This window comes from Chrysemys picta, chromosome 16 (assembly GCF_011386835.1).
Source record: "Chrysemys picta bellii isolate R12L10 chromosome 16, ASM1138683v2, whole genome shotgun sequence".
Classification (NCBI taxonomy): Eukaryota; Metazoa; Chordata; order Testudines; family Emydidae; genus Chrysemys; species Chrysemys picta.
In genome coordinates this window covers 4189114-4216214 of record NC_088806.1, presented here as the reverse complement: position 1 = coordinate 4216214, position 27101 = coordinate 4189114, and the positions used below count along the sequence as shown (strand labels likewise).

General features: G+C 52.0%; 1 protein-coding gene across 1 annotated transcript in view; it reads right to left on the bottom strand.

The window, feature by feature from the left end:
* LOC112061332 (hydroperoxide isomerase ALOXE3-like) overlaps nucleotides 1–5223 on the bottom strand; it is a 35156-nt gene extending 29933 nt beyond the window's left edge. Inside the window, exons 1-2 of the mRNA XM_065569255.1 lie at nucleotides 4959–5223; nucleotides 3462–3666 (exon numbers count right to left, since the gene is read on the bottom strand). Of these exons, the coding sequence (XP_065425327.1) occupies nucleotides 3462–3666; nucleotides 4959–5105 (352 nt within the window). The 5' untranslated portion in view covers nucleotides 5106–5223. The remainder of the gene's footprint in view (nucleotides 1–3461; nucleotides 3667–4958) is intronic.
* Nucleotides 5224–27101: the final 21878 nt, after the last annotated feature.

The window sequence follows — 27101 nt, the reverse complement described above, 5'->3', positions numbered from 1 at the left end:
TCATCAAAGAGGCTGATAAAGGAGGTGCTGTTGTCATCATGAACAGGTCTGACTACCAGAAGGAGGCTGCCAGACAACTCTCCAATACCAAATTCTACAGGCCGCTTTCCTCAGATCCCACTGAGGAATACACCAAGAAACTGCACCATCTACTCAGGACACTCCCTACACTAACACAGGAACAAATCAACATACCCTTAGAGCCCCGACCGGGGTTATTCTATCTACTACCTAAGATCCACAAACCTGGAAATCCTGGACGCCCCATCATCTCGGGCATTGGCACTCTCACTGAAGGACTGCCTGGATATGTGGACTCCCTACTCAGACCCTACGCCACCAGCACTCCCAGCTATCTCCGTGACACCACAGATTTCCTGAGAAACTACAATGCATTGGTGACCTCCCAGAAAACACCATCCTAGCCACCATGGATGTAGAGGCTCTCTACACAAACATCCCACATACAGATGGAATACAAGCTGTCAGGAACAGTATCCCTGATGATGACACAGCACAACTTATTGCTGAGCTCTGTGACTTTATCCTCACGCACAATTATTTCAAATTTGGTGACAATATATACCTCCAGACCAGTGGCACCGCTATGGGCACCCGCATGGCCCCACAATATGCCAACATTTTTATGGCTGACCTGGAACAACGCTTCCTCAGCTCTCGTCCACTCATGCCCCTTCTCTACCTACGCTATATTGATGACATCTTCATCATCTGGACCCATGGGAAGGAGACCCTGGAAGAATTCCACCATGCTTTCAACAGCTTCCACCCCACCATCAACCTCAGCCTGGACCAATCTACACGGGAGGTCCACTTCCTGGACACCACCGTACAAATAAGCGATGGCCACATTAACACCACCCTATACCGAAAACCCACCGACCGCTACGCCTACCTTCATGCCTCCAGCTTCCACCCCGGTCACACCACACGATCCATCGTCTACAGCCAAGCACTGAGGTACAATCGCATCTGCTCCAACCCCTCAGACAGAGACCAACACCTACAAGATCTTCACCAAGCATTCTCAAAACTACGATACCCACACAAGGAAATAAAGAAACAAATCAACAGAGTCAGACGTGTACCCAGAAGCCTCCTGCTACAAGACAGGCCCAGAAGAGAAACCAACAGAACTCCACTGGCCATCACCTACAGTCCTCAGCTTAAACCTCTCCAACGCATCATCAGTGATCTACAACCCATCCTGGACAATGATCCCTCACTTTCACAGACCTTGGGAGGCAGGCCAGTCCTCGCCCACAGACAACCTGCCAACCTCAAGCATATTCTCACCAGCAACCACGCACCGCACCATAACAACTCTAACTCAGGAACCAACCCATGCAACAAACCTCGATGCCAACTCTGCCCACATATCTACACCAGCAACACCATCACTGGACCTAACCAGATCAGCTACAACATCACCGGCTCATTCACCTGCACGTCCACCAATGTTATATATGCCATCATATGCCAGCAATGCCCCTCTGCTATGTACATTGGCCAAACTGGACAGTCACTACGCAAGAGGATAAATGGACACAAGTCAGATATCAGGAATGGCAATATACAAAAACCTGTAGGAGAACACTTCAACCTCCCTGGCCACACAATAGCAGATGTAAAGGTAGCCATCTTACAGCAAAAAAACTTCAGGACCAGACTCCAAAGAGAAACTGCTGAGCTCCAGTTCATTTGCAAATTTGACACCATCAGATCAGGATTAAACAAAGACTGTGAATGGCTATCCAACTACAGAAACAGTTTCTCCTCCCTTGGTGTTCACACCTCAACTGCTAGCAGAGCACCTCACCCTCCCTGATTGAACTAACCTCGTTATCTCCACACTGATATATACCTGCCTCTGGAGATTTCCATTACTTGCATCTGAAGAAGTGAGGTTCTTACCCACGAAAGCTTATGCTCCCAGTACTTCTGTTAGTCTTAAAGGTGCCACAGGACCCTCTGTTGCTTTTTACAGATTCAGACTAACACGGCTACCCCTCTGATACTTGAGGGAACTGGGGTTATTTAACTTGCAGAAGAGAAGAGTGAGGGGGGATTTGATAGCTGCTTTCAACTACCTCAAGGGGGGTTCAAAAGAGGATGGATCTAGACTGTTCTCAGTGGTGGCAGATGACAGAACAAGGAGCAATGGTCTCAAGTTGCAGTAGGGGAGGTCTAGGTTGGATATCAGGAATAACTATTTCCCTAGGAGGGTGGTGAGGCACTGGAATGGGTTCCCTAGGGAGGTGGTGGAATCTCTATCCTTAGACGTTTTTAAGGCCTGGGTTGACAAAACCCTGGCTGGGATGATTTAGTTGGAATTGGTCCTGCTTTGAGCAGGGGGTTGGACTAGATACCTCCTGAAGTCTCTTCCAACCCTGATCTTCTATGATTCTATGATCAGGGGAAAGATTATGGTCCTCTGAAAGTCATTTCTCTATCCATATCTGTGTATATGAAGTTATGAGAATTGTCATCACTAAAACATGCTGTAAATTGGGGGAATCAGCCAGAGATTAGCTCCCCAGAGGCAACAGCGAGGAAAGTAACCAACGCCCAGGTGGGGTGTGAAACAGCCCATGAGCAGCCATTGTCCAGCAAGGGAGCTACAATGCAATGACTCAGCTGCATGAGGCCACCCCAGGGGAATTGCTCAGCCTTGCTTGGAAAGACTCAGCATTGCCCCCAGACATGCCTGGACTTGTGTTCTACAGGCACGTGGGCTGAGGGTATAAGACAGACAGAGTGGACACATGCTGGGCCCTTCTGCTGCACCCACCTCTGCTGCAAGCAACCAAGACCCTGAGAAGAAGACAAGACTCCAACACAGGAGATTAGCCCAGGTTTAAGGACTGTATATTAAGGACTGCAATATCCAGTGGGGTGAGAAAACCTGCCAATGAAGAGGGGGGCAGCACGTCCGGTCGTTTGGTGGCAATTCGGCGGCGGGGCCGTCACTCCCTCTCGGAGTGAAGGACTTGCCGCCAATCGCGATTGTGGTTGTTGGTTTTTTTTTTTTTTTGTGCTTGGGGCGGCAAAAACGCTAGAGCTGGCCCTGACAGCAGAGCAGGGTAAGGCTGGCTCCCAGAGTCAAGGATTGGAGAGGCCTAGCAGATCAGTCCAGACAACATCAGAGCGGACCGTCACAGAGCTAGCTACTCTGTTGTCTAGCTGTTAACCAATTACTGATCCAAGCGAGGATCCATGAACATTCATGGAAGACATGGCGACATCCTGCCAATCAAGTCAAGAGGGAAATTTCCCCCCATTGGAATCACCATGTTGGGGGGGGGGCAGGGCTTGCCGCAGACCAGCTGTTGGGCGGGCAGGAGGCGCGCGGGTTAGTGGGCGCAGAGAAGAGGGAGCGGTGGGCAGGCAGGGCCTGTGATCCCTTGTGTGAAGTGGGGGAATTGGCTTTGGGAACCTACCTGCCCCTTCTCGCAGCTCCACGGTGCGGTACCCCTCGATCCATTGGTAGCAGGGGAAGCGGTAGGTGTCCCCCTCGGGTGACGTCACCTGGACACAGTTGCAGAGCCAGCTGTCCGAGGGGAAGAAGGAATAGGGCTCCTTGTGCAGTCGGATCAGCACGATCGGCCCCAGGCATTGTGCACTGGGCACCTGGTATTCGTCCACCTAGGGCATGGGGAGGGAGAGCAGGGTTAGACCCCCTGCAGAGTTGGGGGACACCAGGGATTCCCCCTAATTCCTGCACGCTGCTCATTGCACTTCCGCTCCAGCTTCTGGGGCAAAAGGGGAACCGCCCTGGCTCATGGAGGCTCTGCCTGAAGTGACCTCCAGGGGAACCACTCACACTGAGCCCAGAGACTGGGGGTCAGCGCAGATATATTGCCAGGTCAAACGCAGCCAATGGCCTGCAAAAGGTCCAGAGCCCCACGCCTCTGCTCCCAGCGGGGAGGGGTGAGTGGGCCCTCCAGAGAACAAGAGATCTAGGGAAGCACTATTGCGGATAGTGCAGTAGCACGGCGAGATCCAATCAGGAGTCAGGCCCCCGTTGTTCCAGGCTTTGCATGGACCCTGACTGAGATTGGGGCCCCTTTGCATCCAGTGCTGCACAAACATATACCAAAAACTCACAAAAAGCCACAATCTAAACAGGCAAATTATTATCCTCCCTTTCCAATGGGGAAACTGAGGAACAGAGCGGGGACCTGACCTGGTCAAGGAGCTAGCACAAACCCAGGTGTCCTGAGTCCCAGTCCAGGGCCTTTGCCACCAGACACATCATCACATAAGGACAACCCTCGTTCATCAGTTTCTAAGAGTTTCGGATGGGTTAGAAATCATCATGCTTCAGGGCTCTGAACAACAGGGGTCAGGAGGCAAATGGGGGGGCAGTTTAGCCCTTCATTGAGGGGTCTCTTGCAATTTCTCATGAAGCAGCCGGATCTCAGCCACTGTTGGATAGTGGCCCGGTTGTAACCACTGCTCTGGCCAGCCCCTGCAATGGCAGGGGATTGATTAGGTTGGTGTGCCCAGATGATTCCAGCAGATGAACCATGCTGCTGAGGATGGAAACACCCTCAAGGAACCTGACCTGGGGGAGAATGTCCTTCCTGACCCTCAATCTAATGATTGGTTGGACCCCAACATGTGAGCAAAGCACACCAGCCAGGCAGCTAGGAAGAGGATTCTCTGGGCCAGCTCAGAGTGCCGGCTGCCCTGTCGGGTGTCCAAGCATTGATGCTTCAGAGGAAGGTGGGAGAGGAAAAAAAACCCAAAATGCACCAGTCCAGTTGTTAAGCAGGGAAGCGGGGGGGTAGTTCCTGACCCCTAAGGAAAACCATCTGAAGTCCTGAAGCATGAGATTGCCTGAATGCAGAGCTGCAGGCATTCTGCTGGGAAATTTCCCCCTTGGGAGATCCTCAGGGGACAGCTGCTGTGGGGGAGGGAGGACTCATACTCACAGCTCCGGGAGCGAAGTCCTTGCCTTCATGATCCAGCCGGTGCTTGGGGGTCTCCCCGTGAGCTCCCACCAGGGTGATGGAGATAGTGCTGCAGGTGCTGGCTGCCAGGCCCTGCCCAGTGGTCACCCAGATAGTGTAGGTGGCCATCGGGCAATGTCAGGAGGTGGTTTGCTCACACTCCCTCCAGTCGGTGAGTTGGGGCATTAAGAGCAGCTCCCAGCGGGTGACGGAGATCGTTCTTTGGCAGCTCCGCCCTGCAGACCACGTCTGGCTTGCTGACTTGCTCCCAGATGATTGCATCCAGATGTGGGCCAGGTGCCAGCTGGCCCCAGTGCTGTCCCTCCCAGCGCCCACACACCTGTGAAGAGACTCACCTGAGCCAAGATCTCGCAAAGAGGATTATCACAGACATGCACAGTCACACCCCGTGCTCTGGCAACGGCTTTGGACATCTCAGGTCTGCTTTGAGCAACTCGGGGGGCCTCTTTTCCACCAATGCCTCGCTGGGCAGCCACTTGCAAAATCCCCCATCGGCCCAGGGCAGCACGACCTTCTTTTGATAACTCCAGTTTCTCTTCCAGCCTCTCAATCGCAAAACAGCCCCTGCTAGGCAGAGGCTGGGGGTCCCAGGTGCACCTAGTTACCTCGAATTGCTGGGAACAAGTGGAGACAAAGGGACTGGAGTTATTTCAAGGCAAAGAGCTTCATAGTTCACAGTGCCCTGCCAGGATCCGGGGAACAGTCCCAGCGGGCAGCGGATTGCTGCTCTCATGAGTTGTTGGCTGCGTGGGTGCATTGGCGGTGTGTGCCATCCTGGCCCTGCGCAGAGAGCCGGGCCAGCAGACCTCGATCGAACCCCCATGAGGCCACCAGATGCAGCTAGCAGCGAAGGCGCCCGGCCAGAGTTATTGCCAACAGAGCAGGACAGGGGCCCCTGCCGCCTCCGTGGCCACAGCCCTGCCCCTTCTCTTTACCCCCAGGTCCTGCCCCTGGCCAAGTTGGAGGCTGGAGAGGGGCCAGGAGCCGCGGACCCTCGACCTGCCCTTGGTAGGTGGGACTGAGAGCAGCCCCTGGCCCATGGCTCCCCACAGCAGCCTGCACGGCGCTTACCCTGACTCGACTCTGGCCGGGGGACAGGGCCTCGGAGCCACAGACGGGCCATGGGCGAGGGTCTCGGGTGTCTCTACACTGGGCAGGTTGAGGGTCCGCGGCTCCCCACAGCTGCTCGGGCTCCCCAGCTGGACTCCACCTTCTGGCCTGGCTGAGGGGGAGGGGCCTCAGGGGGAAGAGGCGGGGTAGGGGGTGGGGAAATGGGATACGGGAGGAAGCACGAGCAGGAGAGCACAAGAGGGGAGGACTCCTGCCTCAGACTGAGAAAGCGGGACGATCAACGAGTTATCTTAAATGCCTTTACACAAATGCAAGAAGCCTGGGAAAGAAGCAGGGAGAACTGGAAGTCCTGACACAGTCAAGGAACTATGATGTGATTGGAATAACAGAGACTCACATGACTGGAGCACTGTCATGGATGGATATAAACTGTTCAGGAAGGACAGGCAGGGCAGAAAAGGTGGGGGAGTTGCATTGTATGTAAGAGAGCAGTATGACTGCTCAGAGCTCCGGTATGAAACTGCAGAAAATCCTGAGAGTCTCTGGATTAAGTTGAGAAGTGTGAGCAACAAGGGTGATGTCGTGGTTGGAGTCTGCTATAGACCACCAGACCAGGGGGATGAGGTGGACGAGGCTTTCTTCCGGCAACTAACAGAAGTTACTAGATCGCAGGCCCTGGTTCTCATGGGAGACTTTAATCACCCTGATATCTGCTGGGAGAGCAATACAGCAGTGCACAGACAATCCAGGAAGTTTTTGGAAAGTGTAGGGGACAATTTCCTGGTGCAAGTGCTGGAGGAACCAACTAGGGGCAGAGCTCTTCTTGACCTGCTGCTCACAAACGGGGAAGAATTAGTAGGGGAAGCAAAAGTGGATGGGAACCTGGGAGGCAGTGACCATGAGATGGTCGAGTTCAGGATCCTGACACAAGGAAGGAAGGAGAGCAGCAGGATACAGACCCTGGATTTCAGAAAAGCAGACTTTGACTCCCTCGGGGAACTGACAGGCAGGATCCCCTGGGAGAGTAACATGAAGGGGAAAAAGAACAAGAGTACTTGTGGCACCTTAGAGACTAACAAATTTATTAGAGCATAAGCTTTCGTGGACTACAGCCCACTTCTTCGGATGCATACAGAGTGGAATAAATATTGAGGAGATATATATACACACATACAGAGAGCATAAACAGGTGGGAGTTGTCTTACCAACTCTGAGAGGCCAATTAAGTAAGAGAAAAAAAACTTTTGAAGTGGGCTGTAGTCCACGAAAGCTTATGCTCTAATAAATTTGTTAGTCTCTAAGGTGCCACAAGTACTCCTGTTCTTTTTGCGGATACAGACTAACACGGCTGCTACTCTGAAACCTGTCATGAAGGGGAAAGTCATCCAGGAGAGCTGGCTGTATTTTAAAGAATCCTTATTGAGGTTGCAGGAACAAACCATCCCGATGTGTAGAAAGAATAGTAAATATGGCAGGCGGCCAGCTTGGCTTAACAGTGAAATCCTTACTGATCTTAAACACAAAAAAGAAGCTTACAAGAAGTGGAAGATTGGACAAATGACCAGGGAGGAGTATAAAAATATAGCTCAGGCATGCAGGAGTGAAATCAGGAAGGCCAAATCGCACTTGGAATTGCAGCTAGCAAGAGATGTTAAGAGTAACAAGAAGGGTTTCTTCAGGTATGTTAGCAACAAGAAGAAAGTCAAGGGAAGTGTGGGCCCCTTACTGAATGAGAGAGGCAACCTAGTAACAGAGGATGTGGAAAAAGCTAATGTACTCAATGATTTTTTTGCCTCTGTCTTCACAAACAAGGACAGCTCCCAGACTGCTGCACTGGGCAGCACAGTATGGGGAGGGGGTGACCAGCTCTCAGTGGAGAAAGAAGTGGCTCAGGACTATTTAGAAAAACTGGACGTGCACAAGTCCATGGGGCCAGATGCGCTGCATCCGAGGGTGCTAAAGGAGTTGGCGGATGTGATTGCAGAGCCATTGGCCATCATCTTTGAAAACTCATGGCGATCGGGGGAGGTCCCGAATGACTGGAAAAAGGCTAATGTAGTGCCCATCTTTAAAAAAGGGAAAAAGGAGGAACTACAGGCCAGTCAGCCTCACCTCAGTCCCTGGAAAAATCATGGAGCAGGTCCTCAAGGAATCAATTCTGAAGCACTTAGAGGAGAGGAAAGTGATCAGGAACAGTCAGCATGGATTCACCAAGTCAAGTCATGCCTGACTAACCTAATTGCCTTCTATGAGGAGATAACTCGGTGTGTGGATGATGGGAAAGCAGTGGGTGTGTTATTCCTTGACTTTAGCAAAGCTTTTGATACAGTCTCCCACAGTATTCTTGCCGGCAAGTTAAAGAAGTATGGGCTGGATGAATGGACTATAAGGTGGATAGAAAGCTGGCTAGATCGTCGGGCTCAATGAGTAGTGATCAATGGCTCCATATCTAGTTGGCAGCCGGTATCAAGGGGAGTGCCCCAAGGATCAGTCCTGGGGCTAGTTTTGTTCAATATCTTCATTAATGATCTGGAGGAAGGTGTGGACTGCACTCTCAGCAAGTTTGCAGATTACACTCATGTGGGAGGAGTGTTAGATACACTGGAGGGTAGGGATAGGATACAGAGGGACCTAGACAAATTGGAGAATTGGGCCAAAAGAAACCTGATGAGGTTCAACAAGGACAAGTGCAGAGTTCTGCACTTAGGACGGAAGAATCCCATGTACTGCTACAGACTAGGGACCGACTGGCTAGGCAGCAGTTCTGCAGAAAAGGACCTAAGGGTTACAGTGGACGAGAAACTGGACAGTGGATGAGAAGCTGTGTGCCCTTGTTGCCCAGCAGGCTAATGGCATTTTTGGGCTGTATGAGTAGGGGCATTGCCAGCATATCGAGGGACTTGATCATTCCCCTCTATTCTACATTGGTGAGGCCTCATCTGGAGTACTGTGTCCAGTTTTGGGCCCCACACTACAAGAAGGATGTGGAAAAATTGGAAAGAGTCCAGCAGAGGGCAACAAAATTGATTAGGGGACTGGAACACATGACTTATGAGGAGAGGCTGAGGGAACTGGGATTGTTTAGTCTGCAGAAGAGAAGAATGAGGGGGGAGTTGATATCTGCTTTCAACTACCTGAAAGTTCCAATGTTTGGAGCTTGGTCTCTCCCCTGGCCCTGCCTGGAGTGGGCCCCGGCTCCTGCCTGCTGCCCCTACCCCCCACAGTGCCTGTGGCAGCTGTCTGCTGCTGCACCTCAGGAGGGGGACTAGGGGAGGAGGCACACACGTGCTTGGCAGCCCTTCCCTCCCCCAGCACCCACCGGGAGGAGATGCCAAGGAGCCTTCCGGCGGGAGACATCTGGAGTGGACCTCACTCACCTCAGCTGCTGGGGTTTCGGTAAGTGTTTGACCCTGTAATACGCCCCCCCAGAAGCCACCACTCCTGCCCCATGCTGGGCAAGGGGCAGCCCCATCCCCCACCCCCAATGAGGCTATGGTGAGGGGCAGCAGGCTGCAGCAGGGGAGGAAGGAAGCCACATGTGATGGCAGTCCCCTCCCCCCCAACACTGGTCCCGCCCCCTCCCAGAGCCTTCACCCCTACCCCTTTCCCACCCCCTTCTGGCCCCCAAACTCCCTCCCAGAGCCTGCACCCCCAGCCCAAAGCCTGCACCCAAACTCCCTCCTACACCCCTACTCCTTACCCCAGCCCCGAGCCTACACCCTAAACTCCGTTCCACAGCCTGCACCCCCTCCCATCCCCAAACTCCCTCCCAGAGCCTGTAACCCCACCCCTTCCCACACCCCCCCTCCTGCACCCAAACTCCCTCCCAGAGCCTGCACCCAAACTCCCTCCTACACCCCTACTCCTTACCCCAGCCCAGAGCCTACACCCTAAACTCCATTCCAGAGCCTGCACCCCCTCCCATCTCCAAACTCCCTCCCAGAGCCTGTACCCCCACCCCTTCCCACATCCTCCTCCTGCACCCAAACTCCCTCCCAGAGCCTGCACCCCAGCCCTGCGCACTCCCTCCCAGAGCCTGCACCCCTGACCTCCTCCTGCATCCCCACTCCTTGCCCCAGCCCAGAGACTACACCCAAACTCGATCCCAAAGCCTGAAACCCTCACCCGCTCCAGTACCCCCACCCCTGCTCCAGCCCAGAGCCTGCACCCAAACTCCATCCCAGAGCCCAACCTATCAACCATCCTGTGACAGTCACTGCCACTCATAAGGCTTTATGGAAATATGCTTCTGTATGTGTATATATATAACATAACTAGAATGTGTTTTATGCTACATATGCCATGTAACATATCTCTGTAAAGGTTATGGTCTATTGAATCTATTAATCCTATTTGTATGCATGTATCATTTTTGTATTCAAAGTTATGAATATTGGCTGCATACTTGTCTGATTCTAAGTAGGCTGTAGTGAAGCAGTTGGTCAGCTTCCTGAGAAAAGACTATTCTCAGTAAGTGCCCAGGCAGGAAACACTTAAGCCAACAATGAACTCGAAGACGCCAATCCACATCTGGGCTTTCCCAGGAATGTGGCTTGGCTGGTAAGGAACTCAGTCTTGCATGGACATGTGACTGCCCAGGTGATTCCAAAACTCCATTTTGTAGCTGGACTTTGTATAGGAGAGAGGAGGGGGTCTCCACCCACAAGAGAGAAAGTCTATTTAAGCCCATGAGAGACCCCTCCATTTTGTCTTCAGCTGGCTAAAGAGAGAGCCTCTCCACCCCCAAGGATACGTGAAAGAAACTGGAACAAAGGACAGTGTCTGCAAGGGGTGTGAGTGATTGCTGGACCCAGACTAAAAGGATATGAGTCTGTAAAAGGAAGCATTCTGGAACTAGTGAGGATCTTATCTGTAGTCAGTTTCTTACTGTATTAGACATAGACTTGGGTGTTTTATTTGATTTTACTTGGTACGTCACTTCGTTCTGTCTGCTACTACTTGGAACCACTTAAATCCTACTTTCTGTATTTAATAAAATCATTTTTTACTTATTAATTAACCAAGAGTATGTATTAATACCTGGGGGGGGGCGGACAAACAGCTGTGCATCTCTCTCTATCAGCGTTATAGAGGGTGAAGAATTTATGAGTTTACCCTGTCTAAGCTTTATACAGGGTAAAACAGATTTATTTGGGTTTAGACCCCATTGGGAGTTGGGCATCTGAGTGCTAAAGACAAGAACACTTCTGTAAGCTGCTTTCAGATAAGTCTGCAGCTTTGGGGCAAGTAATTCAGACCCTGGGTCTGTGTTGGAGCAGACCGGCGTGTCTGGCTCAGCAAGACAGGGTGCTGGGGCCCCGAGCTGGCAGGGAAAGCAGGGGCAGAAGTAGTCTTGTCACATCAGGTAGCAGCTCCCCAGGGGGGTTCTGTGATCTAACCTGTCATACATCCTACATCCCAATCCCCTGCCCTAGCCCAGGGCCTGCACACCAGACCCTCTCGCAAAGCCTTAGGCAGGTGGGGGGTGGAGTTCGGGGGAGTGGGCTCTGGACGTTCTGGGCACCCCCAAAATTTCTACAAACCTGCTGCTCCTGGGTGAGGATTCCTGTGATTCTGTAACACAGGGAAGCTGGGTGCTTCCACATATGGGAGGGGCTGAGACTAGCTCCTTTCCAGCGCAAGGCAACATGCCCTCAGACACAGGGTCAGGAGAGGTGTTGTCAGGGATTAAGGAAGCTGTCCTAGTTATTAGCTGGCAGAGGTCTGCAGCTGAACAAAAGACCGAACCCTTCCTAGGGAGCACAGAGAAATGTGTCTTAGGAGGGAGCCCAGAGGAGGAAACTGGGAAGGAATAGTGGGGGTACAGGAATGTCTCCTCACTAGTCACTTGGGGCAGGATGCCCAGGACACTAGGAGGATGGCTGGGTCAGCATCTGTGCACCCAGGCACTCAGCCTGTGACCCAGGTTTTGAGAAGGAACGGTGTAACTGACCTCCTGGAGGGGAGCAGTCATACACCTGACTTCGCAGGGACAGAGAAAGGGGTGGTGGAGGGTGCCCCAATCCAGGTCCCAGTTTTTCAGGATGCTATTTCTGAAAAGTTTTTGAAAAGTAACTGTCTCTTTACATCTACATGCAGCTCCAAAGCCTGTGACAGCAGAGGAGTTCAGACCAGGAAATTGCCAGGTGGTAGTTTGTGAGAACACAAATGACCCAACTGACAGAGAGGAGGGTGTTTCCCCCCAGGCTGGTGAGAGACAGGGAGCAGTTATGGGAAAGCTGCTGGGAAAAGGTGCATCTGATCAAAGGGGAAACACACCTAGCCCAGAGAGCACAGATCCCAGCCCTCTAGGGGCAGGGAAGGACTCAGTGCTGGGAGGGAGAAACACAGGGTAACCCCACAAGGGGAGCTGGATTTTCTGCATATGTACAGTCCCCAAGGTTGGGAGACCGCTCCCCAAAGGGCCAGCCAATGTGCAGGATCCCCCTGAACACCTGTCTTGCCAGACCCTGAGGCACCAAAATGCCAGAAACATGATTAAATTAAGAGCCCCCACAGAAAGGAACCCTGGAGGGAAAGAAAAGCCAGTGACTGATTACATGGGAGAGAGTCAAAGGACACCATGAGTAATGAACAAACCAACCTCAAACTACACTATCTGAACAGAGGGCATGGTATGATAGAGATACTTGTAAACACCCATCTGGGATCAAAATGTTGGTATTAATGTTAAGTTTGGGGGATAAGAATTTTGACATGGATGTTAAACCTTATGATAATGCTACTTTTCAATTAATACCTGTAAACAGGTTTAAAGCTTATCACAGCAGAGAAACCATTAAAAACCTGGTTTGCTGTGTGTGAATGGGGAAACTGAGGCACGCTGCCTCATGGTCTTAATGGCTGGATGCCAAGAGAATTATAACACAAACTGCCTTCGAGCTAGTCAGTGACTAACCCTCTTGCAGTGAACTAACGGGGTAGGTGTGATGTTCTGTACTTCGTGAACCCCCATGTTCATCCTTATAAAATGATTGTGTGGTATCCAATGCAAAGTTGGTCATGTCAGGTGTCTTCGGAAGGCTCATGATGCACTGAACATTGTGGTCATAGTGATGTTATTGTAATTGTTGTTACAGTAATGCTATAGTAATGTTATAGGTTGTAATTTCACATGTATAGTTATGAGGCAGAAAATGTGTCTTCATGGCTTAAAATACGCCCAAGCAAAAACTGTCCAAGAGCAGAGGGGCAGTTCACACCTCATCAGGGCATGTATGGGACAAACCCAATCCAGCCTCAAAGGAACAAAGGACACTGGCCTAGGCAGCAACAAAAGGATCTGTTGGACTCTCAAGTGAGTCACCCCCGCCTCCTTTGGACAGTTTGGGACTGCAATGAGGTAATGCTCACCTGACTCTGAAGCGGGGGAGGGCAAAGCCAAGAAAGAAGAAAGGATATGACAAAAGGGAGAGACTTTTGCCATGCTCTCTCTCTTCCACCTACATCTACAGACACCACCACCACCAAGCGACTGAAGCGCTGATCAAAGTGGAGAGCCTGGCTGAAAAGCAACCAGACAGCCTGTGATGAGAAGCATCTAAGTTTGTAAGGACCTTGAAAGTGTCAAGAGCAGCTTAGAATGCGTTTTTCTTTTATTTCATTTGATCAAATCGGACTTGTTATGTTTTGATTTATAATCACTTAAAATCTATCTTTATAGTTAATAAAATGTGGCCAATTTGAAGACAGTCCAGAGAAGAGCAATAAGAGGTTTAGAAAACCTGATCCACGAGGAAAGGTTAAAAAATTGGACATGTTTAGCCTTGAGAAGAGATGGCTGAGGATGCAACCTGACAAGAGTCTTTAAAAATGTAAAAGGTTGCCATGAAGAGACTGGGATCAATTGTTCTCCATGGCCACCAAAGGTAGGACAAGAGGGAACCAGCTTAATCTGCAGCATGGGACATACAGGTTAGACATTAGGAAAAACTTTCCAACTATAAGGCTAGTTGAGCTCTGGAACAAGTTCCCAAGTTAGGTTGTAGAATCCCCGCCATTGGAGGTTTCTAAGAACAGGTTGGACGGACAGCTGTTAGGGATGGTCTGGGGATACTTGGTACTGCCTCAGTGCCGAGGGCTGGATTAGATGACCTCTTGAGATCTCTTTCAGTCCTACACTGTTATGAAGTAGGGCCTGCTTATCCAAGCAGGAAGGTCATTCCTTTGCCCTTTATTAAATTCTCACTGAAAGTTGAAGACTGACGAAGCAATTAATGAGCCTGTCTCCCACACTTTGCTTTTACAAGACAAAAGGAATGCAAACAAACAAGTCTATCATTTTGAGCCACTGAGCCACCCATGCTGAGGCTGGTTGCCAGACTTGTGCTGCGGCTCAGCGAAGCTTGCTGTAGAAAATTAGGAGGTTGGATGTGTTGAAGTTGGGACTTAGGATTCAAGGAAAGTGTTTGGATTTTCTGGGTTAGCAGTTTCATAGTATATGAGGGTTGGAAGGGACCTCATGAGGTCATCTAGTCCACCCCCCTGCTCAAAGGAGGGCCAATCCCCAGACAGATTTTTACCCCAGTTCCCTAAATGGCACCCTTGAGGATTGAACTCACAATCCTGGGTTTAGCAGACCAAGGCTGAAATCACTGAGATATCGCTCCCTCCCTCCCGCAGCTTATATGAGTTTGACTGTATGTTCAGGATTTGGGGGTCGAGTTTTAAGGTAGGGTTTAGGTTTAGGTTTAAGGGAGAGGGTTTAGTGTTTGGAATTAGTATTAGCTTTTAGTTTTAAGATTTAGGGCTTGGGCCCTGTCTACACTACAAAAAATAAGTCAACTTAACTTACTTGCTTCTGGTTCAAAATGATCCCACTGATGCACCACCATGTCAGGGTATACCCCTCCAAATCTGAACTCTGGGGACAGATGTGGGGACCTGCAAGAAAGGTAGGACCCCCAAACTTATATTCTACCAGCTTAGGTTAAAACTCTTCCAAGGCATAGTCTTCTGCCTTGGACAGATATTCCTGCCACCACCAAGTGATTTTCACAAATATTCAGGGAAGGGTCACTTGGAATTCCTATCCCCCCAAAATATCCCCTCAAGCTTCTTCACTCCCTTTCCTGGGGAGGCTTGAGAATTGTCACAGAGTGTGGGGGAGCCAGGGCCCTGCACCCCCCACGTCCTGTGATTCATTGTGACTCTCATCCACCCAGTAACGCAGAAGGTTTATTAGACGACAGAAACACAGTCCAAAACAGAGATTGTAGGTACAGACAACAGGACCCCCTCAGTTAGGTCCATCTTGGAGGGCAGGGAGCTTAGACCCCAGCGCTGGGGCTCCCTCCGTTTCCCTAGCCAGCTCCAAACTGAAACCCCCTCCAGCAATCTCCTCCAGCCACATCCCCGGCTTCTCCTCCAGACTTTGTCAAGGTTTCCTGGGCAGAAGGTGTCACCTGGCCCCAGCCTCCTCCTGGGCTGAGGTAACATGATCCAGTATCATCCCTCAAGTGAAGTCACACTCTGATATCCCATCACCAATGCAGACAGTACCAGTCAAACTCCCATGCAACATTCCCAGGTCAATCCTCCCCACCCCCTACTCTGTCACATCTCTCCCCCTTCTAGACTGAACTGAGCGGGGTCATTCTAACCAGTGACCTGGGGAAGTTCAGTGCCCCGTCTCCGGGACAACACATCAGCTATCATATTGGTAGTCCCCTTCACATGGACCACCTCCATATCATAGTCCTGCAGGAGCCGGCTCCACCTCAGGAGCTTGGCATTGGCTCCTTTCATCTGGTGGAGCCAGGTCAGGGGGGAGTGGTCAGTGTACACGGTGAAGTGTCGCCCAAAGAGATATGGCTCTAGTTTCTTAAGGGCCCACACCATGGCCAGGCATTCTTCTCGATGGCTGCGTAGTTTTGCTCCTGGGGTAACAACTTCTTGCTCAGGTACACAATGGGGTGTCTCTCCCCCTTTTCATCAGCCTGCATTAACACCGCACCCAGCCCCATGTCTGCGGTGTCGGTGAACACCATAAAGGGCTTGTCAAAGTCTGGGTTTACCAGAACTGGGTGACAGACCAGAGCCTCCTTCAGTGCACAGAGAGCCCTGTGGCAGTGGTCGGTCCAGACCACCTTGTCTGGCTTCCCTTTCTTGCATAGCACAGTGATGGAGGCAGCTATGGAGCTAAAGTGGGGCACAAATCTTCGATAGTACCCTGCCATCCCAATAAAGGCTTGGACCTGCTTTTTGGTTTGGGGAGCAGGCCAGTCTCTGTTTGCCTCCACCTTGGCTGGTTCTGGCTTTAGGCAGCTGCTCCCCACCCAGTGGCCCAGGTAAGATACTTCAGCCATCCCCACCTTGCACTTCTCAGCTTTTATGGTCAGCCCAGCCTCTTGGAGTCGGTCCAGCACTTGTTTAACCTGGGACACAAGGTCCTCCCAGGTCTGGCTAAAGACACAGATGTCATCAATATACACCATGGCAAAACTCTCCATCCCCCTCAGTAGCTGATCCACCAGGCGTTGGAAGGTGGCCGGTGCCCCCTTGAGGCTGAAAGGCAGGGTCAGGAACTCATAGAGCCCCAGAGGGGCAATAAAGGCAGATTTCAGCCTGGCATCTGCATCCAGTGGTACTTGCCTTGTAAGATCCATGGTGGTAAGGTAGTGAGCTCCTCCCAACTTGTCTAGGAGCTTGTCAGGCGTGGGCATGGGGTAGGCATCAGATACAGTGATGGCATTAAGCTTCTGATAGTCCACACAGAACCAGATCGACCCATCCTTTTTGGGTACCAGCACCACCGGCGAGGCCCAAGGGCTGGAAGATGGCTGGTTCACTCCCAAAGCCAGCATGTCACTGACTTCTCTTTCAAGGTCCTGAGCGGTTTCCCCTGTGACTCAGAAGAGAGAGCATCTTATAGGCGGGTGTGATCCTGTTTCCAGCAGGTGGACAGTCAGATTAGTGAGTCCAGGCTGATTGGAAAACAGCTGTCGGTACAAATGCAGCACCCTTCTGATCTCAGCTTGCTGGGCAGAGGTTAGCTGATCAGAGAGACAAATTGTTTCCAGGGAGGGGACAGCTTCTGTCTCAGGGTGAGTCCAAGCCGGTTGGAAAACAGCTGTCGGTACAAATGCAGCACCCCTCTGATCTCCTTTAGTTGCTTGAGAACCCTGAAAGGGCCTTCCCAGGTGGCCTGTAGTTTGTTTTTTCTCATGGGGATGAGAACCATCACCTGGTCTCTGGTGGCGTAGGCGCGGGCCCGTGATGTGCGGTCATACCAGACCTTCTGCTTCCTCTGGGCTCTGACCAGATTCTCCTTCAGTAGGCCCATAAGCTCAAAGTCTTTCTTGGAAGTTCAAGACATACTCCACCACTGATTCTCCATCGGGAGTGGCCTTCCCCTTCCATTCATCTCTGATCAGGTCCAGGGGCCTCTCATCAGGTCCAAAGGTAACTTCTTCCATATAATAGTTTGAAAGGCGAAAACCCGGTAGACTCTTGGGGCACTTCCCTGTAGCGAACAGCAGGTGTGGTAAGTACTTGTCCCAATCCTGCGGGTGCTGGTTCATAAAAGTTTTCAGCATCATCTTCCATTGTTCCATTGAACCTCTCCACCAGCCCGTTGGATTGGGGGTGGTATGCTGAAGCCCAGATATGCCAGATCCCACATTTCTCCCACAAGCACCAGAGCAGGGCTGACATGAAGTTGGATCCTTTGTCTGTCAAGACTTCCTTGGGGAACCCCACTCGGCTGAAAATGGTCAGCAGTGCATCTCCCACGGAAGACAAGGCCACTGCCTCGGGGTAGCGAAATATACCACCACCAGAATATATTTCTTCTCCGACCGGGTCGTCTTGCTGAGAGGCCCCACTATGTCCACAGCCACCACTGGAAAGGCTCCTCTATAATGGGCAGAGCTCTCAAAGCCATTTCCCCCTTGTCCCAGGCCTTCCCGACCCTCTGACAGGGGTCACAGGATCGGCAGTACTGTTGAACTGTAGTAAAGACTCCAGGCCACTAAAGGTTCTGTAGCAGCCTCTGCCTGGTGCGCCGGATTCCCTGGTGTCCTGCGGGGGTGTCATGGGCTAGGTATAGTAGCTTGTGGCAATACTTCTGGGGGGCCACCAGCTGCCTCCAGATACCCCGTGACTCCACTTCCCCTGGGGGAGCCATTATTGGTACAGGAACCCCTTTTCCCACAGGAACCTCTCCTGGCAACCTCTCCCCATGGTATGTGCTGCACTGAGGCCAGCCAGGTCCCTTAGCTTCTGCAAGGAGGGATCTTTCTGTAACTCTGCCTGGAACTCAGCAGCTGGGGAAGGGATGGGGACCTGCTCCTTCTCATTGGCTGGGTCTGAAGCCACAGCCCCTCTGAGCCTTGTCCCTGGGGACTCCCTCCCCACCAGGGTAGGGCCTGCGTCTCCGGTGAGGTACCCTCCCTGAGGTCAGGGCGTAGTGCCCCTCGCCGGCTCTGGCTATGGGTGATGACTAGGGCGTTCTGGGGATTGGTTGGCCAATCCTCTAGGTCCCCCGCATCAACACCTCAATGGGCAAATGGGGGTGCACCCCATGTCCTTGGGGCCCTCCTCGGCCCCCCATTTCAGATGTACCCTCACCACGGGCACCTTGAATGGGATTCTGCCCACACCCGTCAGGGTCAGGTAGGTGTTGGGTACTACCCAATCTGGGGCCACCACCTTGGGCCGGGCCAGCATCACCTCAGTGCCCGTGTCCCAGTATCCATTGACCTTCCTCCCATCCACCTCCAGGGGGACAAGGCACTCGCTCCGCAGGGACAGTCCCGCACCCACCCTATAAACTGAGAACCTGATGATATTAGCTGGCATGATATGACTTTCGAAACCCAATCCTTACTGACGATAAATCCGACTCCTCCAACGTTTCTAGCAACGTTTCTAGGATTGTGTGAGGCGGGTGGGAAAGAACTGTGTGAGAAGTTGTTGTGACCTTGTGTAGATAATGTGTAGATAATATGGAATGTAGATTAGAGTCTAAATAAGTGAGAAAAATAAGATATCAGGATGATCTATGTATAAACAAAATGCAGCTGTTGCTTATTATTGTCTGTAACAAAAAGTATAAATGCTTGTTGTAATTGTTTACCTGTAGAGAGACCTGCCTAGGAGGGGGAGACCCTGTGTCCTAGTGCACTCTCTCCCTCTATGCAATTGCTTGAGAAAATAAAGTATCTGACTTTGCTGTACCCAACCAAAAGAGTGAGAACTCTGTTTTTCTCTGACAGTACACACAGCGAGGGTTGTCCTTTTCCATGTTGGTCTAGCACCTGACATTTTTAGCAATCTATCATCGCTCAATTTCCACTCCACCACCGAAGAACGGTTTGATGACGTGCAGAGAACTAAGACCCTTTACTCGTGTTGTTTTAGCCATTAACTGGCTAGGTGGGCAGGCATACGTACCTCCTCAAGCGTAGTTAGCCTTCAACCTCTAAAGAGAAGGAAAAACACTCTTTCCTTTGATAGAGCAATCCCCCTCCTTGGACTGGATAGTCTGACACCTCTGTAGCATTGTTAGACCTACCAGGGCATACACTCCGCTACCATAGTTGTCAGACGGCCAGGGTCACCATTGCACCACGATGAGGCGCTGAGGTAGGATTTTGCAGCGGAACCCTATACACTAACCCTAAACCTGTGCAGTAACCCTAACCCTGTACACTATCCCTAACCTTACACACAACGCTGTACACTAACCCTAACGCTATACACTAACCCTAACGCTATACACTAACCCTGTACCCATACACATCCCTATACACTAACCCTAATGCTATACACAACCCTACACAGTAACCCTAACTCTATACACTAAGCATACCCCTATAAACAACTCTATACAGTAACCCTAACCCAATACACAACCCTACATTAACCATATCCCTATACAAAACACAATATAGTAACCCTAAGCCTGTACATTAATCATAACCCTATACACAACCCTATACACTAACCCTAATCCTATACACTAACCCGACACAGTAACCTTCATCAAGACCTCCCCCTTCCTCGAGCACGGGGTCAATGTGTGACTGCCAGCCCCCATAGCCCAGGTCATTCCCAGAGACTAAACCCAAACCCTAGCTCTAACCCTGTACTATCTCCTTTCCCTAATCCTACAGTAAGCCATAACCTATACTCTTTCTCTCACTCTGCCTATACCCTATAGTCCTTTCCTAGCCCTAATCCAACCGTGTAGCCTAAAGCCTTTCTGTAATCTTAACTCTGACCCTTCAGCAAGACATCCATCTTCCTGCGGTGTGGGAGGGATGTGTGTGTGCAGCCCAGTCCCCAAGGCCCAGCCCCAGGGACTAATCCCTAACCCTGCTCTATACCCTAACCCTTATCCCTAACCCTACTCTATAACCTAACTCTATCTATTCCCATACACATCCATTCTCTCTCTCTCGCTCTCTCATTTTCCCCATCACCACCCATCAATCTATCTGTCTATCTATCCATCCCCATTTTCCCATTCATCCCATACTACTCACTCTAGTCCTTGTAGTAGGGGAGAAGAGCTTGAAAACCCAGCTGTAACCAATGCAGCCATGCTGCCTGAGTCTGCCGAGAGCCTGAGCCCATCGCTCTGACGGGGCAGCTGCCCTGAGCGTGGCTCCACTTTGCCACCAGTGCATCTCTGGGGGGAAGAAAGGGGGCCCCTATTTGTTATGCTCGGGGGGAGAAAGGGCCATCCCCATCCCAACCCCCCTTGGGGGCTCTCATATGTCTCTCTGCCCCCGCAGGAAGGTGGAGCTGTGGCTGAAGGGTTTCCTGAGCTGCACCAACTCCTGGGTGAAGCTGGAGGACATCAACAAGGTTTTCTGCTTCAACAAGACCCCGATCACAGGTGGGTGACCCCGCACCCCCACCCCGAACCCCGCTCGCCTGGGCCCACTGGAGCCCCCATGCACAGAGTAGGGTGATAGGGATGGGTGTGATGCAAGCGGCTACAGACCCCAGCACTGCTTGTGGCAGGCCCTGCCCAGATCCCCCCGACTATGCTCAGGGACCCCCTTGTGCCAGGTGCTTCCTAGATCCCCACTGAGATTGGGCCCCCCGTCATGCTGGACCCTCTTCCAGCGGGGGGAGGTGGTGGCCCTGAGAGATGCCGAAAACTGTCCCAGACACCCAGGGCAGGACTCGAACCCGGCTCCCTTGAGTCCCAGCCCGTTAACCCCGCGGCTGCCCTGCCCGTGCCCCCCCAGAGTACGTGCGGGTGCACTGGTGAGAGGACACGTTCTTCAGGTACCAATTCCTGAACAGGGTCCACCCAGTGGTGATCCGGCACTGCACAGAGCTCCCCTGCAACTTCCCCATCACGCCGGTCATGGTGGCCTCCCCCCTGGGGTAGAGCACCAGCCTGCAGGATGAGCTGGAGGTAAGTGGGGTGCCAGGGACACCGCTGGGGGGCCTCGGCCACGGTCTGAGCTCTCGCTCTGGCTCCCTCCCCAGCGTCGCTCTGGGCATGAGCAGCCATGGGTCAGAGGTGTCCAGCTGGCCCTACTCCAGAGCCAGTGGCTGCGCTCACACTGGCCACTCGGCTCTAGGGACTAGTCCCAGGGCACTTCTGTGGGGAAGCTCATGGCACTGGGAGAGGCACGGCTACGTGGAAGCTCACAACGCTGGGAGAGAGCAGTGCTATATAGAAGCTTACAGTGCTGGGAGAGGGCACTGCTGTGGGGAAGCTCGCAGTGCTGACATCCCAGCTTTCCCCCACACCCTGGGGTCTCTGCTCTGCACCCCAGGTGCGCTGGTCCCCACTGGCCACCACACTCTGCTCTGCTCTCCCTGTGCCTTGCAGAAGGGTAACGTCTTCCGCGCTGACTATAAAATCCTGGAGGGCGTCCCGGCTACCAGCAGTACATCGCTGCGCCCCTCTGGCTGCTGCACCTGCAGCCCTCCGGGGAGCTCATCCCCGTGGCCATTCAGGTAACAGCCCCTGGTGCCCCACATGCTGCCTAGTGGGACCCCCAAGCAGCCCCCACCCCTACACAGTCCCAGGGCAGGGCATTGCCGTCTAATGGACTGCCCCAGGGAGAGAACCCAGGAGTCCTGGCTCCCAGCCCCACTGCTCTAACTGCCAGACCCCACTGCCCTCCCAGAGCTGGGGAGAGAAACCAGGAGTCCTGGCTCCCTTATCCCCCCACACCCTTCTGTGTGTGCATGTGTGTGCCCAGTTGTGTGTATATGCACCCCCAGCTATGTGTGTGTGCCCAGTTGTGTGTGTACGCACACCCCAGCTCTGTGTCCTCTTTCTAACACTGGATTTGTGGCACCATCATCTCCCCTCATCCTGGCAGCCAGGTTCCAGACCCTGGGCTCCCCTGGGGGAAGCAGCAGGATTCACACACTTGGTTTGTGCCAATCCATCCCCCCAGCCTTCCTGTGTCTCTCCCTTGCCTCCCGCAGCTCAGCCAGTGCCCAGGCCCCGCCAGCCCCATCTCCCTGCCCAGCGACTCTGAGTGGGACTGGATCCTGGCCAAGACCTGGGTGCTCTACGCCGACGTCCTGGTGTATGAGGCCGTGAGCCACCTGCTGCTCACCCACCTGGTCAACAAGGCCTTTGCCCTGGCCACCCTGCGCCAGCAGCCCATGTGCCACTCGCTCTTCAAGGTGAGAGCGGGGCTGGTCCACCGCCCCAGAGGGGCAGGGCCAACAGGAGACCTGGGGGCCAGCTGTGCCCAGATGTGCGGGAGAGAAGAGCGGGTGGCCACGTTCTACCCACTGCGGTCTAGCACCTCCCCGACCTCGTGGATGACAGGGGAGAAGGCACTGGACCTTGCTCTCCTCCCAGAGCCGGGGAGAGAATCCAGGAGTCCTGGCTCCCAGTCCCTTCTTCTGTAACCATTAGCCCCTACTCCCCCCCCCAAGCCTTGTACTTGGGAGTAAAATACGCCTGTCACCTGAGGAACCAACCTCACCTGGAACCCATGAAGCTCTCTTCTCTGTGAAAACCACATCGGGAACCTCCCGGAGAGTAGATCCTTCGGGCCAGCCTCCATCTCAGTTAGTCCCAGTGTTTGCATCCTATGGCTCTGCGGATGCAGCCTCTGCTTTCAGCTCGTCAGTACTGTTAGCAATTAACTTCGAGAATTCCTAGAGGACGGGTGAGGTCCCAGCGGGCTGGAGAAGGGCAAACACGGCATCTGCTTTCAAAAAGAAGAACAAAGAGGACCAAAGGAATTACAAACCAGTCAGTCTAACTGGAAGATACTGGAACAAATTATTAAACAATCAATATGTGCCCAGAGGATCATAGGGTTAGAAGGAAGGGCCCACATGGATTTGTCAAGAACAAATCATGCCAAACCAACCTAATTGCCTTCTTGGACAGCGTTGCTGGCCTAGTGGCTGGGGAGAAGCAGTAGACGTGATATATCTTGATTTTAGTCTTTCAACACATCCCACGTGCAAACGAGGGAAATTTGGGCTGGATGGAATTACTATGGGTGGTTCAAAGACCAGACGCCAAGAGTGGTTCTCAATGGTCCACTGAGAAACAGGGAATCTAGTGGGGTCCCATAAGAGGTCAGGCCTGGTTCGGCACTATTCAATATTGTCACGAATGACTCGGATAAGGGAGTGGAGAGTTTGTTGATAAACTTTGCGGCTGACACCAAGGCAGGAGGGGTTGCAAGCACTTCAACGGGCATGTAGTGAGGTGGTCACCCGCTCCTGCCCTGAGGGGTTTTAAACAGCCCTGGGAGAGGGCTGTTGGAGGGGGGAGCAGCTCCTAGGCTGATTGAGGAAGCAGCTGCAGCTGGGCCATGCCCCAATCAGGCCTCAGCTCATCCTATATAAGAGGCTGGGAGCCAGGAGCTCAGCAGACTCCCTCTGGCTTCTGAGAGGGAGGGACCTGGCTGCAGGGACCTGAGCAGAGTACCTGAGTAGAGCAGGGCTGGGGAAAGGCAGAGGAGCTGGGGAGCTCCAGCCTGGAAAGCCCCAGGCTGCGGCCTAGCATAAGGCCAACAGGTACTGGGGGTTGCAGAGGGCAGCCCAGGGGTAGGCAAAGGCAGCAGGTCCAAACCCAACCTTGCCAGTGATGAGTAGGCTGATACTGCAGTGTGCCCCAGGGTGCAGGGGCTAGACAATGACTGGCAGTAGCCTTATACTGAGGCGAGGTGGGGATAGTGGGTGGGGGTTCCCTGGGGAAGGGAGACCCCAAGACTGAGGGGTGTATGGCCAGGGGGCAGCACACCAGATAATGGGGCACCGGGTCCAGGAGGGACATGGGCCAAGTGGCAGTGGGACTCCGGACTGCAGAGGGCGCTCTGGAGGCTGGATGAGATAATTCCCAGAAGAGACCAAAAGGAGGCACCTCAGGGGTGAGTCCCACATTGCAACAGGGCAGGTTTAGAACTCAAAGTGACTGTGACAGCTCGCAAATTTGGTCTGAAATCGGCAAGCTGAAATTCAGTGAAGACAAGGGCAAAGTGCACCACTGAGGAAGGAAAAATCCAATGCCCACCTGCACAATGGGACATAACTGGCTGCCGGGGGGTTGTACCGCTTAAAAGGATCTGGGAGTTACAGTGGTATACAAGACAACAATGAGATATAAGACAACAATGAGATGCAGTTGGAAAAAAAGCTAATATCATTCTAGGCTGTATTAATGGGAGTGTTGTGAGTAAAACCCGGGAGGTCATTGTCGGGCCCTGGTGAGACCTGAGCTGGAGAACTGGGGGGGAGGGGGACGTCGCACTTTAGGAACGCATCACACATTTGTCACAGGGCATATTGTCAGTTGTCACATTGCGCTGAAATAGATTGTGACGGTATTTCATTCTAACCCGCTCCCCAGCCCAGTGGCTCAGAGGTTGAAGGCTCTCTCTCAGGTCCCCTCCCAGGGCTCGGGGATCGAGAGGACCAAGGTGCTGATGGCCAAGGGCATGTCCTGTCTGTCCTATGCCTCCCTCTGCTTCCCTGATGACATCCAAGAGTGCGAGGTTGACTGCATTCCAAATTACTACTACAGGGATGATGGGTTGAAGATCTGGTCGGCCATTGAGCAGTAAGGAGCAGGAGCCGGGGCAGAGGGGCAGAGGATGGCGAGGAAGCAGATGGCATGTGGAAAATTCCAACCGTCTCAGAGTTGCTTGGAAACACGGCTTTCCTGACACATAAAGAATTCTAAGTTTAAAAAAAATGGAATTCCCCAAATGGCTCTTTTTCAAGGACACCTGCCCCCACACCCAGCTAGCTTGCATGAATGGTCCTTGAGCCACTCATGAATCACACAGAGGAGGGCACCAGCCAATTCTCTCCAACCTTGCACACCAGAACTATACCAAAGAATCCTCAAATATCAGGGTTGGAAGGGACCTCAGGAGGTCATCTAGTCCAACCCCCTGCTCAAAACAGGACCAATTCCCAACTAAATCATCCCAGCCAGGGCTTTGTCAAGCCTGACCTTAAAAACCTCTAAGGAAGGAGATTCCACCACCTCCCTAGGGAACCCATTCCAGTGCTTCACCACCTTCCTAGTGAAAAAGTTTTTTTCCTAGTATCCAACCTAAACCTCCCCCACTGCAACTTGAGACCATTACTCCTTGTTCTGTCATCTGCTACCACTGAGAACAGTCTAGCTCTATCCTCTTTGGAACCCCTTTTCAGGTAGTTGAAAGCAGCTATCAAATCCCCCCTCATTCTTCTCTTCTGCAAACTAAACAATCCCAGTTCCTTCAGCCTCTCCTCATAAGTCATGTGCTCCAGCCCCCTAATCATTTTTGTTGCCCTCCACTGGACTCTTTCCAATTTTTCCACATCCTTCTTGTAGTGTGGGGCCCAAAACTGGACACAGTACTCCAAAGGAGGCCTCACCAACGTCGAATACAGGGGAAAGATCACGTCCCTCGATCTGCTGGCAATGCACCTACTTATACAGCCCAAAATGCCGTTAGCCTTCTTGGCAACAAGGGCACACTGTTGACTCATATCCAGCTTCTCATCCACTGTAACCCCTAGGTCCTTTTATGCAGCACTTCTGCATAGGTATTCGGTCCCTAGTCTCTAGCAGTGCATGAGATTCTTCCGTCCTAAGTGCAGGACTCTGCACTTGTCCTTTTTGAACCTCATCAGGTTTCTTTTGGCCCAATCCTCTAATTTGTCTAGGTCCCTCTGTATCCTATCCCTACCCTCCAGCGTATCTACAACTCCTACCAGTTTAGTCTCATCTTCAAACTTGCTGAGAGTGCAGTCCATGCCATCCTCCAGATCATTAATGAAGATATTGAACAAAAGCGGCCCCAGGACCGACCCTTGGGGCACTCCACTTGATACCAGCTGCCAACTAGACATGGAGCGATGAAGCCTGACCAGTTTTCGTTTATTACCCAGTCTGCCCCTCCCTCAATGTGGAGGGGACATGCACCAGTCTTTGTACCAGAGATTTCCTGAGCACTTCAACCAAACCAAAGTGTTTTAGGTAAAATATAAAACAGGTTTATTAACTACAGAAAGATAGATTTTTTTTAGTGATTATATGTGGTAGGCATAAGAGGTTAGAAACAGTTACCAAAGAAAATAAAAGGTCAGTGCACAGTCTAAATCTTAAACCTTATTGCACTAGGCAGCATTTAGATCAAGCAATTTTCTCATCCCACTGGATGTTTATAGATTCATAGATTCATAGATTCTAGGACTGGAAGGGATCTCAAGAGGTCATCGAGTCCAGTCCCCTGCCCGCATGGCGGACCAAATACTGTCTAGACCATCCCTGATAGACATTTATCTAACCTACTCTTGAATATCTCCAGAGATGGAGATTCCACAACCTCCCTAGGCAATTTATTCCAGTGTTTAACCACCCTGACAGTTAGGAACTTTTTCCTAATGTCCAACCTAGACCTCCCTTGCTGCAGTTTAAACCCATTGCTTCTTGTTCTATCCTTAGAGGCTAAGGTGAACAAGTTTTCTCCCTCCTCCTTATGACACCCTTTTAAATACCTGAAAACTGCTATCATGTCCCCTCTCAGTCTTCTCTTTTCCAAACTAAACAAACCCAATTCTTTC